Source organism: Kwoniella dendrophila, chromosome 1, assembly GCF_036810415.1.
Source record: "Kwoniella dendrophila CBS 6074 chromosome 1, complete sequence".
Classification (NCBI taxonomy): Eukaryota; Fungi; Basidiomycota; class Tremellomycetes; order Tremellales; family Cryptococcaceae; genus Kwoniella; species Kwoniella dendrophila.
Genome location: NC_089476.1, coordinates 933,434 through 945,408, shown reverse-complemented (window position 1 = coordinate 945,408; position 11,975 = coordinate 933,434). Strand labels below are relative to the sequence as shown.

At 39.1% G+C, this 11,975-nt stretch overlaps 4 protein-coding genes across 4 annotated transcripts; 1 reads left to right on the top strand and 3 right to left on the bottom strand.

Moving 5' to 3' along the window:
- Positions 1-186: 186 nt before the first annotated feature.
- Positions 187-2,273, top strand: L201_000348 (uncharacterized protein; the record flags this gene model as incomplete). Its single annotated transcript, XM_066216150.1, has 7 exons — positions 187-252; positions 386-504; positions 655-861; positions 953-1,615; positions 1,710-1,768; positions 1,847-2,154; positions 2,232-2,273. The coding sequence occupies 7 exons, from the start codon at positions 187-189 to the stop codon at positions 2,271-2,273; spliced, it is 1,464 nt and encodes a 487-aa protein (XP_066072247.1).
- A 499-nt stretch (positions 2,274-2,772) lies between these two features.
- Positions 2,773-4,668, bottom strand: L201_000347 (uncharacterized protein; the record flags this gene model as incomplete). The annotated part of the gene is made up of 5 exons (XM_066216149.1): positions 2,773-2,919; positions 3,009-3,737; positions 3,800-3,990; positions 4,079-4,468; positions 4,545-4,668. The coding sequence occupies 5 exons, from the start codon at positions 4,666-4,668 to the stop codon at positions 2,773-2,775; spliced, it is 1,581 nt and encodes a 526-aa protein (XP_066072246.1).
- Positions 4,669-5,339: 671 nt separating this feature from the next.
- Positions 5,340-9,612, bottom strand: L201_000346 (uncharacterized protein; the record flags this gene model as incomplete). Its single annotated transcript, XM_066216148.1, has 18 exons — positions 5,340-5,663; positions 5,728-5,991; positions 6,074-6,136; positions 6,193-6,240; positions 6,315-6,331; positions 6,389-6,512; positions 6,571-6,666; positions 6,730-6,759; positions 6,819-6,929; positions 6,992-7,069; positions 7,121-7,295; positions 7,374-7,616; positions 7,673-7,768; positions 7,828-7,908; positions 7,991-8,123; positions 8,180-8,319; positions 8,387-8,541; positions 8,608-9,612. 18 exons carry the CDS (start codon positions 9,610-9,612, stop codon positions 5,340-5,342), a joined length of 3,183 nt encoding a protein of 1,060 aa, XP_066072245.1.
- An 821-nt stretch (positions 9,613-10,433) lies between these two features.
- L201_000345 (uncharacterized protein) lies at positions 10,434-11,766 on the bottom strand (the record flags this gene model as incomplete). The annotated part of the gene is made up of 6 exons (XM_066216147.1): positions 10,434-10,502; positions 10,575-10,647; positions 10,716-10,783; positions 10,876-11,094; positions 11,193-11,519; positions 11,587-11,766. The coding sequence occupies 6 exons, from the start codon at positions 11,764-11,766 to the stop codon at positions 10,434-10,436; spliced, it is 936 nt and encodes a 311-aa protein (XP_066072244.1).
- Positions 11,767-11,975: the final 209 nt, after the last annotated feature.

The following is an 11,975-nucleotide window of genomic DNA, read 5'->3' as shown; positions in this document are numbered from 1 at the left end:
ACCGAGCAACCGTGGTTAAACTGAAACTTGACCTTTCTTTAACTCCAACAGCGCGTCCAAGTTGTTCAGATCATCATCATCATCATCATCATCACCAACATCTATTCATCTTCAAATACACATATGCAGGTCGTGATATCTTTCTGATCTTGTCAAAAGCTTCATTCGACAGAGAAGGAATACAAAATGGACCCAACAAAAGCTCAGACAACAGCTACTTTCGCTCATTTGAAAGCACAAAAAGCCAACAAGGTGAGTTTGAATTACCTTCAATTGATCATCAAACACGTCGTATACATAATCTAAAACGATGGCAGCTATTTCAATGAAGGTCTACCAGAATCATAGTCAGCTGACATGTAATTCTCTTTCGACCATAATATAGCAATGCTTCGATTGTGGGGCTAAGAATCCAACTTGGACTTCAGTTACCTTTGGTATTTATCTATGTTTAGATTGTTCTTCAGTTCATCGTAATTTAGGTGTACACATCTCTTTTGTCAGGTGAGTAAAATCATCCCGCTTCTTCACTTCATATAGGTGTTGCTTCAAGATATCAGGTGGATCACATGTCTGTCACGATACCATCCCCAACGTGTACCGTTAAGGTTAATGCGAGGAAAGAATCTAATCTTTATTAACATCTTTTTGTAGATCAACAAATCTTGATTCTTGGTCATTGCAACAACTTCGTACATTGAAAGTAGGAGGTAATGGACCAATAAGAGAATTTTTCACTAAACATGGTGGAGCAAATTTATTACCACCTGCAAATTCCGATGCAAGAGGTAGATATACAAGTAGACAAGCTGGATTGTATAAAGAAGAATTAGCTAGACGTATAGCTGAAGATGCTACAAGGTAAGTTTCAATACCAGGTGGCATCGTTTTTCTACGCTGTACGAGTAAGTGGTGTGAGCTGATCATGCCGAATGTGTATCGCGATAATCAGAAACCCACATGGTATTCACATAGATGGACTTGAATTAACACCGATGGCATCACCATCCAAAGCTGCTGGAGGCGACGATGATTTCTTCTCATCATGGGATAAACCATCACCAGCTACTTCTAAGCCTGCTTCTCCTGCTCCTGCTGGCTCTAAACCCACCGGACCACCTTCAATAGGTATGAAACCACCTACAACAACTGGGCCAAGAACAATCAGTTCATCATCTTTACGTACTAGTGCTACTGGATCAGGATCAACTAGACCAATCGCATCATCTAGATTATCTTCTTCTACTACACCTTCAACTTCTACTTCTGGTACCACAAGTAGTGTAGGAGGTGGTAGATTAGGAGGTAAGTTAGGTGCTAAAAAAGCAGTTACAACGATTAATTTTGAAGAAGCACAACGTAAAGCTTTAGAAGAAGAAGAAAGAATTAAAAGATTAGGTTATGACAAGAAAAAAGAGGAAGAAGAAGCCAAAGCTTTGAAAGAACGTGAAGCAGAAGAAAGGAGAAAACAACAAGCTGCTTCTTCATCTAGATCATCAACTCCATTGAGCAGTGCTAATACAAGCTCGGCAAGAAGAGAAGAAAGTAAACCTGCTCCAGTCAAATTAGGTTTCGGTCAAACTGTTGGTCAAGCTGCACCCGCTCAAACGAAATCGTGAGTTGAACAAATCACCCAACAGAGTTGGATAGATTCTATTCTGGCTTAAGGGATAACAACTGATAAATCAACTCTTGGGGTCTGATTGTAGTCGAGCTGCTCAAGTTGATGATGTTCATGCAGCAAGAGATAAATTCGGAAATCAAAAAGGTCAGTTCAGTTTCGATCATACTAAATATTCATAAATTTGATGGAATATTGACATAATTTCCATATGTGCGATATTAGGTATCTCATCAGATATGTATTTCGGCAGAGGGACATATGATCCACAAGCCGCCAATGAAGCACAATCTAGATTAAGAGATTTCCAAGGTGCTACAGCCATTTCATCAAATGCATATTTCGGTAGACCAGAAGAAGATGATGATGATGAATATGGAAATGGTGGTGGTCCACACAACAATGGTGATAGTTTAATGGACAATGAAACTATTCAAGGTTTAGAAAGAGGTTTAAGAGATATGGCAGGTAGAGTTATGGCAAATCCTGATGTTCAAAATTTGGGTGATCAACTTAGAATGGGTGCTTTGAAAGTGAGTCGTGGCCTTCCACTTTATTGAGCAAATCCAAGTTCGTCATTGACGTATTTGTGGTCTCATCCTCATCGCAGTTATCCGATTATCTATCTTCATTCGAAGGTCAAGGTCGATAGATCAGCTTCGCCAAGTATCGGGTTCTAAGTCTGCCGAAAGCCTCTTAAATCATCTTACCTTACGATCAACCCACTTTTGCTATTGCATAATATAGATATCTGTGCTTCCATATACATAGGTCGATTCTGCTCTTGCTATTAGCTCGACATTCCTTTCAAATCCTTTGCCGGCAACTCTTCTTGTTTCACATACAAACGTATATACCCGATATTAGTATTCGTTTTGATCTATTTTCATGCAGATGATACCAATTTTGAATTCATGTCACCGTGAAGCGATGTAAGATATATTATAAAAATGCATAGAAGGAAATCAATTAATAGAAAACAATATTACTAAATAGCTACAGGGTTATTATACTGAATATAACGACTGACTTCCTCTGGAGCATCAAGAATTTTCCACTCTAATAAGGTCAAAACGAGAACACTAGTAATACAATAGCACAAGAAATCATAGCTTTAAATTGAAGAATGAGTTGTAATCATTGTGAAAACTTTAAGCTTGAATACTTGATTTTCTGATTCTATTCTTGGCTAAAGTCAAACCATGAGTTAAGAATAAATAAGATTTGAATGCTTTTCTTGCGAAATCATTCTTGTATAAATCTTCAGGATAATCTGCACCTAATTTATATGCTGCAGCCTATGAGGAAAAAATATTATTTATGATCAGCAAAAAGATATCTTAAAAAACCAACCTAATTTATCACAAGAGAGAAAGGTTCAACTTACAGTACCTGAAATAACAGCTACTTCATGAGCGTTAACCAAAGTCCAAGCAGCAGCATAAGTTGTATGTTTTTTATTTCTATTTAATAACCAAATAAAAGGTACAACAAAAGCGTAATGTGTCCATGAATGACATAATTGATGCCACCAATCTTCTCTAATAATTTTATCTTTGTTAATTTCATCTATTGTCCAAGTATTTTTATCTCTTTTATTTAAGAAAATAGTTTGATAAATATGTTGATCTAAAGGTTTTGTTTTATCTAATTGATATTGAAAATTTGAACAATCAAAACACATTTCTAATAATCTTGGATTTTTAGGTACTTGTTTAATTAAATACATTGGTTGAAATTCATTTTCACCTTTTCTTACTCTTTGAGAATCATCTCTTCCATTTATATTTTCAATAGCTTGATTTTCATCATATTCAATAGTATAGTATTTCTTAATATAATCAACATCAGTATGTGTTACTGTGATATCATCAGACCATTTTGTATTTCCTAATACCCATTTTTCTCGTCCGGTAGCTTCTTTACCTAATACTCTTTTAGCTGTATCAGCTAATGTACATATGACAATTTCATCATAAACTTCTTCATGTGAAGGTAAATCTTGATCTTTGCCAACTGCATTATGTAAATCTTCTTCTTGTCTTCGTGGTCTTAACATGACTCTTACAACTGGATCTCTAGATAATACACTGTCTAATTCGGTGTTGAGTCGAACCTGCTCAGAATACAAGATCAGATACAAGACCTGAGTAGCACAAAATACCACGTATGACTCACGGTAACACCTCTTTCCTCTAATTTGCGTTGCCATGTTCTATAAAATTCACTACTTTCTGGGAAGACTACCATAGGTGGTAAGTTAGATGACATTGATTTTGGATCGTGAGGATACCACATTCCGTAAGTTGGTGAAGTATATAATCTTTCCATCATCACTGTTGGTAGATCAGGTGTGGCATTACCAGTACCTACATAGGCGAGAATTGACCGGTTAGTCATCATTTCAAAATCTTCCAACATTTCGCAAATAACGTTCCAATTTCCGTCCAAACTTACCCAAGAAAAGAGCTAAAGAAGGGAACAACATATAATCCAAAAATTGATCTGATAAACCAGCCATTTTACATGATATCTTTATTGGAATTAAAGCCCAAAAAACTTCTGTCCATCTAACAATTTTCAAAAATCTATTAAATTTCTTAATATCTGAAGCATGAGAATTTACTAAATTTGTTGGAAATAAATTTGTCCAAAATTTATCACCTTTTCCAAATGATACTTGTAATTCAACAGGTTCTTCTTCATATCCACATTTTCTAAAATGATGAAATGTATGTTGATATATATATGATCCACCTTGAACACCTTGATTCATCCAATTTGCTCCATGTGCTTTTTCATCTATAGGAATCGAAAATGCTTGTCCACCACAATATGCTTGTGCATCTATCATCAATCATAATATTAGCAGCTGAACTTACTGCATGTATATGTGATATCTGAGTGGTACACCAAGACTCACCAATAATAGTTACATCAAATCGATCAGGATGATTACCCAACCCATCTGCACATGACATACCAGCCGCACCTGCACCGACAATCAAGACCTTCTTTCTATTTGAGGATGTACTGTTTCTTGCCATATTGTTTGAGTATATTTAGTTGATTGTTGGTTGGGGTGATAAAGCTTTAGTTGCTGAGATGATATATAGATTAGTTATCGATTATACAAAGATAGATAAGTAATATCGATTTCTCAATCTATCTAACCAGACTATATATCAATCACAATAAAATCAATGACGGTGTCTGTGTATACATCTAATCTGACGAATCGATCGATGATTATTTACCATTCAGTCACCATCTCTTCGTGTTTCTCACATCTCAGCTCGCATTCTCAGTCAAATATGTTTCATCGAAAATTCATTCGATCGAAAAATCAAACTCTTTTCTGGTTATGACGACATATTTACTATCTTACACTCCTCGTACCATAGATTTTGATTATCTGGTCGTAGATCTTGACGCGTCAGATCGGTTAAATCGGTAATCATACTGTCACTAGGCACCATCTGTTATAGTTTGATCGATTAAACCTATTGACTTGTCGTTCTATACACATATATGCATGACTTCACTTAATTCTGATCGAAATATAGTTATATGAATGAAAAGGGATGATATTAGCCCAATGAAAAAGAGAAATTAATAGCTAATCATTGATAATACGAGACAGAAAAAGAAATATATGTGGTTGGGAACTACCATTTATGAGATTGCGAATCGCAAAAGACGATGTTTACCAGGACATCTAGGCGGAAGTTCGACCAGTCTGCTTCTTCTTGTCAATCTTTCTAGGTTGAGTGGATGATGGCATGTAGTCGTCGTCACTATCCTTCTTAGACTTTCCTTTCGATGAGGGTTTTCGTGGCTTGGAGTTAGAGGGTTTGGTGTTGTTGGTACCGCTTTCAGAGGGAAGTCGTTCAGTACGAGGAAATCGTTTTTGGGATATTGGAGGAAAAACCGTTTGTGATGCCTCCGATGGCTCGATCGATTCCTCAACTTGATCATCTTCATGATCAGTAAGGTCAGATGAGATAGTCTCTTCTGAGATCTTGTCTTTCGAAGATTTGTTCTATGAGAAGTAATGCCTACATTTAGCTGGTATGTACTGGAAACATTAGTGGATTTCCACTTACAGGTTCTGTCGCTTCGAACCTTTTCCCGTTATTGTCGCCTAATGTTTCGTCAGGCAGAGTAGGGAACTCCAATTCATCCCAAAGTTCATCTTCTTCTTCACCTGGTCGAGGATCGAATAATCGTGGTTTTTTGTTACCGACTCGACTTGGGCAACCCTCCTCATCTGCGTCGTGGCTAAGGTAGCGTTTGGCTTTTTCGGTTTTCTCGTTAGATGAGGTAGCACTGATGGATTTCACAGCTGGTTGTTGCATTGAAGGTGCAGACTTTGAATATGGATGGCGAAATATAAGCGAAAGTGACGATCAGCTTCACTATCCCTTGGCCACGTAAAGATTGAAAACTCACATCTTGCTCGAAATTAACCACTTTAGTATTGCTCTCTTGTGCAGATGTTTTCTTTGCAAGAGACTTGAAGACGTATCAGCTGAACGTCCTTGGTGTCGGTCTCAGTATGTATAACCTACTTTAATTTCTTTGTCTTTCGCCTCAATCTCAGTTTTGAGCTTTTCGATCTGTGAGCTCAACTTAGGTGTCGCACAAGGCACAGTAAGCTAATGCTGTTGACCAACTGCAGGTATGTACTCACCGATTTTATGTTATTTTCTATAACGGTCAACATAAGGATCAGCTTACGACACGAACGGATTGTGGGCCACTCACTATAAGTGCGTTCCTTCCCTTCGAAATCACCTATGATATCCGTTTCAGCAATGGGATAACTAGCTCCACACATACCTTTTTGACCATTTTCTGCCCATTGGACCAATCTAAGCTCGCTGGCAGTCTACAACAACAAGTATTAGCTCTCGACTTACAGCTAGTAACAGAGACTGGGGACCCACATATTGGCCATTCCTATAACGATCTATGGCGGCTTCAGGATCTTCCATAAATCTTTTCTCGTATTCTTCTAGCTTGACCGTTTTCATTTCAAGCTCCTGAACAAGAGTTAAAACTTATTAGCAGTTCATCAGATGCTGTTTAAGTCACAGTCTACTCACTTGACGGCAGGCTTGTAGGTCTCCTTGGAGCTGCAGAAAGGACGTGTCAATCAAGCTTAAACAATTATCCGAGGTGATATCAGACTGACCGTGATCACATCCAATGAGGTATCAGAAGCTTTGGTGAAACCTGCAGAAGAAGAGACTTGCTTCAGAAGAGAAGTTTGAGTTTTCAGCTCATTCTTGAGATATTTGAGATCCTACCCATTGTGTCAATGTTTGGCTTGTACAGGAGCTGACAAAGGAGCAAGTGACAACCTACTTGTTGTTCCACTTCAGAGACTTTATTTCGAAGTTGAAGGACGGTTCTTTCGGTCTCAGCTAATCTAGCTTTTGTTTCCTGCAGAGGGACATGGTCTTAGTAGATTTAAAGAATAATCAAAACACATACCTGTAGTATGGTACTGCAGCCTTCATGCTTATCCTCTACTGCTGACTTTTGGTCATAAGCTTCTTTTATCGATGCTTCTAGCTGTTGCGCTTTCTCTTTCAGTTCAGCAACCTGAATTATTAGGCTTTCATGCTCGGATAAAGCCGTTTCGTTCTTCTCAGCCTCCATTTGCAGCCTACGTAGAACAGTTAGCGGAGAGAGCTTCTTCATGGGCATCTTTCAAGCGATCACTACTCTGAGAAATTTCACTTACTCTTCAATCATACTTATTGCTTTCTTTACTCTCAATTTTTCATTCTCCAGCTCCGTGGCGTATCGATTCTTTAAATCTTTAATGTCACCTCTATGTTTTTCTTCTAATTCAGAAAGCATTATTCTTGGGTCAGATCCATCGCACCCTTTCTGTTTTAGAAGGTTTAAATATTCCTCGATGAGGCTTTCATAGGACTCTCCAGCCTTTTGAGCTTTCTCGAAAGCTTGTTGAACTATGACCAATCTAACAGAAATAAAGCTTGTTAGCTGTTACTAGAATACCCGAAAGAATTCACTGACTCTTTTTCAGCAGTGATCAGTTTGTCACTGAGCTCGGTATTCCTGCGTACCAAGGCATCTAAACCAGGATGGTCGGTTTCATCTCCTTTCCTGGATCTACAATTTATATGCAATCAGCCACACTGTGATTATGGTGAGGATGTTGTACCACTTACTCATTCATTGCCCCATCTAGCTTCTGTAAGGCAGGAGCAATGGCTCCTTCGTAATGCTCAAGCTTAGTTTCCAGCTTGCCACTGATGCGGAAAATGAATGTTAGCACACAGGTAGATACGACTAATAAGTAGTCGAAAATGTAGGGTATCTGCGCAAACTCACAGTTTCTCCTTCAGTTGAGCAGTTTCCCGCTTTGCAACTTTTACCTCTGTCTTGGAGCTTTCAATGATCTCCTCTTTCAAGCCACTTAAAGAGGAACGAATTGTCGTGAAAGTGGTTGCAAGATCATTGAGTTCTATGGTAAATGGGTTCTCAGCTGTCTTTCGATTTACTTGTAGCAACCGAACTTACTATCAGCAACAGGTGTAACCTCCTGTGATCGGAAGTTCTTCATTTCTTCGGCATTCTGATCCATAAGTTTGGTCAGATTGTCATAACGCTCTTGCTCAATACGATCAACCTCAGCTCTTTCGAGGTCTTTCTGGCTTTGACTGAAGATTACAGTATATGGTTCATCAGCATGCAAAAGTGTTAGCGAGACTCAACGAGTTGACTTACATTTCTTTCGTTCGTTGAGCGAAACTATTAGCTTGTGCGAGACCTCCAGACTTATGTTGTATCGCCTGTTTCAACTCCATGATCTTCGCTGAAAGTCTATTGATCTCTGCACCCTTTCTTGAAAAAGCTTGTGGATACCATTCATCCTTGATCCTCTACGAGCGTTATATAACATATTTGTTGGCGTGAAATAGCAGAAGCTAGAAGAGAAAAACACTTACCATAGCCTCGTAAACATTCTGCCCTTCCAAGAGCTCTGCCAATTCTGAAGGCACTGGAGCAGCTTCTTGTTGAGACTTATATCTGTCAGGTCTCCTAAAAGAATCGGAATACATTTGATTTTGATCTTGCCATTCGTCGACAGGAAGCCTTCTTCCATTAATCATGGAGGCCGATCTACCTCGGTGAACACTTTCAGCTAAAGTGGCTTCAGGTGATGATTGCCTTGACTGCATTGAACTTCTCTGTGACACCGAGTCATCTGACCTCGATTGATCCTCCCAAGCGGTATGAGCAGGATGCATCGGTGGCATCGAGGATTGTCGAGTCATTCGTGGACGATCAGAAATGGGGGTTACTATCTGATGTTGTTGACTCATATAGTTAGGCGGTGTACCTTGATATTGGGATTCAGGTTGAGGAAGAATGCCATTTGGGCCGACCGACTGGGATCTTTGACGCCTTGTGTTTCGTGGACCGGGTTGCTGGTGTGGTGGCGAGAAATTTTCGATTTCCTCTTCTTTTTGTCGTTGTTCAATTAGACCTTCAGACGGTAATTGTCGAGTGGGTTTTAGTGCAGATTTCAGAACAGAAGTTGTATTTTGATACTGATTTGCTGCTTGTTGCTGATTGTTGTCTACAGGAAGACCGTTTTGGTCTTGAGGGAATCCGTTGTTGGTTGATTTTCGTACCATCTGCGGATGAAGCGGATTTTGGGCTTGACCTTGAGATGTTTGCTGAGCATGTCTTGAATTTGGATTACCAGGAAAAGCGCCAGGGAAAGCTTTATCCGAAGGCTGGTGTGGACGAAGATGACCACTTCCATTTGCTGAGCCTCGAGGACCATTTCGAGGAGGCTCTTGAGGTGAGCTTCGAGCTGTTTGAGCAAATGCAGGAGGATGGAATGGAGCGGTGTTTGCACTCATAGATGAGTGGGAGGTGAAAACCGGCTGTTGAACGAATGGGGAAACTTGCCGATAAGGATGTCGTGCTGGATGATGTGACATCTGGCGTGAGGAAAGACTGTCAGCTCGATCAGATATCACCTTAGCCTCGACTTACCTTGACTACCAACTGATCTGTTTATCCAAAACATGAGAGGAAATATGGTCAGTCAATAACCATTCAAATCTTTCGATAACGATGTTTCGATGTTCAAGAAACATCGGAAATTCCCAATGACCAAAGGCTGAAGACAACTTCTTCTTCCTTACTTCTTGCGTTCGTTTTCCTCTTCTTTATAGTATCGATCCACAACTTGAAAACCTAACCAGTTCCCACCCAGTTGAGTAGAGAAAGACTCACCTCAAGTCCGAAAGAGGGCAGATCACTCGTGGTCAGCTGCCTGGGAACTACGATTGAAACACCAAACAACAGATAGAAGGATAATGATAACAGAGTCAGAGAAGAAGAAGAAGACGAAGAAGAAAGAACGAAAGAAGAAGGAAGGAGGATGAGATGATATTGTCGGATGATGTAAACCAAGAGAAATGATCAAGCTCCTTGTTAGGAGGAAAATCTATATTCGATCGTGGTAGCGCACAGACCCATCCTTTAGCCCAAAGTTGACGTTTGTACACGTCAGCCATGAAAGAATCGTTATCTGTATATCGGTTACATGCATAGAAATTGTTAAGTAGTCCTGCAAACAAGATAGTAAGGTAGTTCAATGCATCCTTTTATGATTGTTCATATAGTATACAAGGGTTTATTACTTATCGATTCATGGATTCCTTCCTACAAACGGTTCTCCTTATCTGCGATATACTAAATACTTTGCTTGATTATTTGAACATTCTCATTACTTCTTTACTTCCTTTCAACCAGTTTACTTCAATGGACTCCATGAACAAGGTACCATAATTGTTGATTTCATGCTTTGAGCTAATTTGACGGTCTATAGGAGGAGAAAATAAGTTCGATACCTCTCACATCATATTCGATAATCTTTGAGAGAAATGCGACTTACTTCTTGAACGGTATCACTCCAACTTCCTACACTCCAAGCTTGATCTCTAGTGTGTTTACGTGTTTCCATGTCACTATTTTAGAGTATTAATTAGCTAAAGTGGACCACTGGACTGACGCAGTATATAGCCTTTTCACTTACGGGTATTGCCAGATATGGTGAACTTCATGAAGTTGTCCTACTTGCGAGAAGAAAGCTCCGACGGGTTGCTAACGAGGTTAAGGGGAGATAAGCTTTGAACCACTTGTTGTAATTCGATCAATCTGCCATTAATTATGATACGATAAATTGCTATACTCACAACGAATCTCTTTCTGGCTTCTAAACCTCTTCTCCAAGCGTATTCCCAATCTAACAATTTACCAGGTTGTAATTGATAAGTTCTCATTTCGAAAATACCTCCATCTGGGAAACCACTATCATGTGGTGGTGAGGATGGCCAGAAACTGAATTCAGATACGATTTGATGTTGTCTAGAGCTTATTAATGGAAGTATTGAAGATTGGAGAGATTGCATTTCCTGATTAATTAGTTGAAGGGTGTATTAGTATTACTGGTGATGACTGCATATCTGCGTGATTTCGAGCGAAATGCAAGATAAAGGATATTTAAACTCACCTGACTTTTCTTTAATGCTCTATTAGTTTCATCATAACCTTTATAACCTTCATATTCTAAAATATGTGTGAATTCTCCCACTGTACCAATGACAGATTCCCATGAACCTGTTAATTTAACTCTACCAAATTCACCATTATGATCAATCAATTCTTTGAAATATTTTTCTGCTGCAGCCAAATACTCTTCCCTCTTTGAAGGTATAACTGAATGTGTTATTTTTTCATGTACATATTTACCTCTACCAACTAATTTTGAATGATGTTTTTCGTTTGATGGTTCAACTAATCCTGCTGCTTTAGCATCTTTTGATCCGTACAATAATGACTAGACCCCATCCAACATCAATATCAGTTCAAAGCTCGAGAAATAGAACAGGACGTGAAGAACTTACACCGAAGAATCCATCACCACCTTTCTTGGGATCAGTTTCAGGATCAGAATCCCCTGTAACACCTCCAGGAGTTACTTTGTTACTAGCGGAAACGGAAGTTGAAGTGTGTAAGTTTGCTGAAAGTGGAGCAAAAGCTCTTGGAACTGTTCTGCTAGCTGTACGCAGAGTTAAGAAGGACATTGCGAGTGGTTGTTACAGACGTATGATATATGGAATAAGGGTATGAGAAAATAAGATGTTCTTATATAAGTATTAGGTGTGTTGATAGGCTTAGGATATATATATCCGTTGCTCAGGCTGATGATACCAATTGTATTCCTCGGTCGGATTAGCCGGACATCTCCTTTTGGTGGTGAACGCGGGGTTGATATGAGTGATGACGATTCATT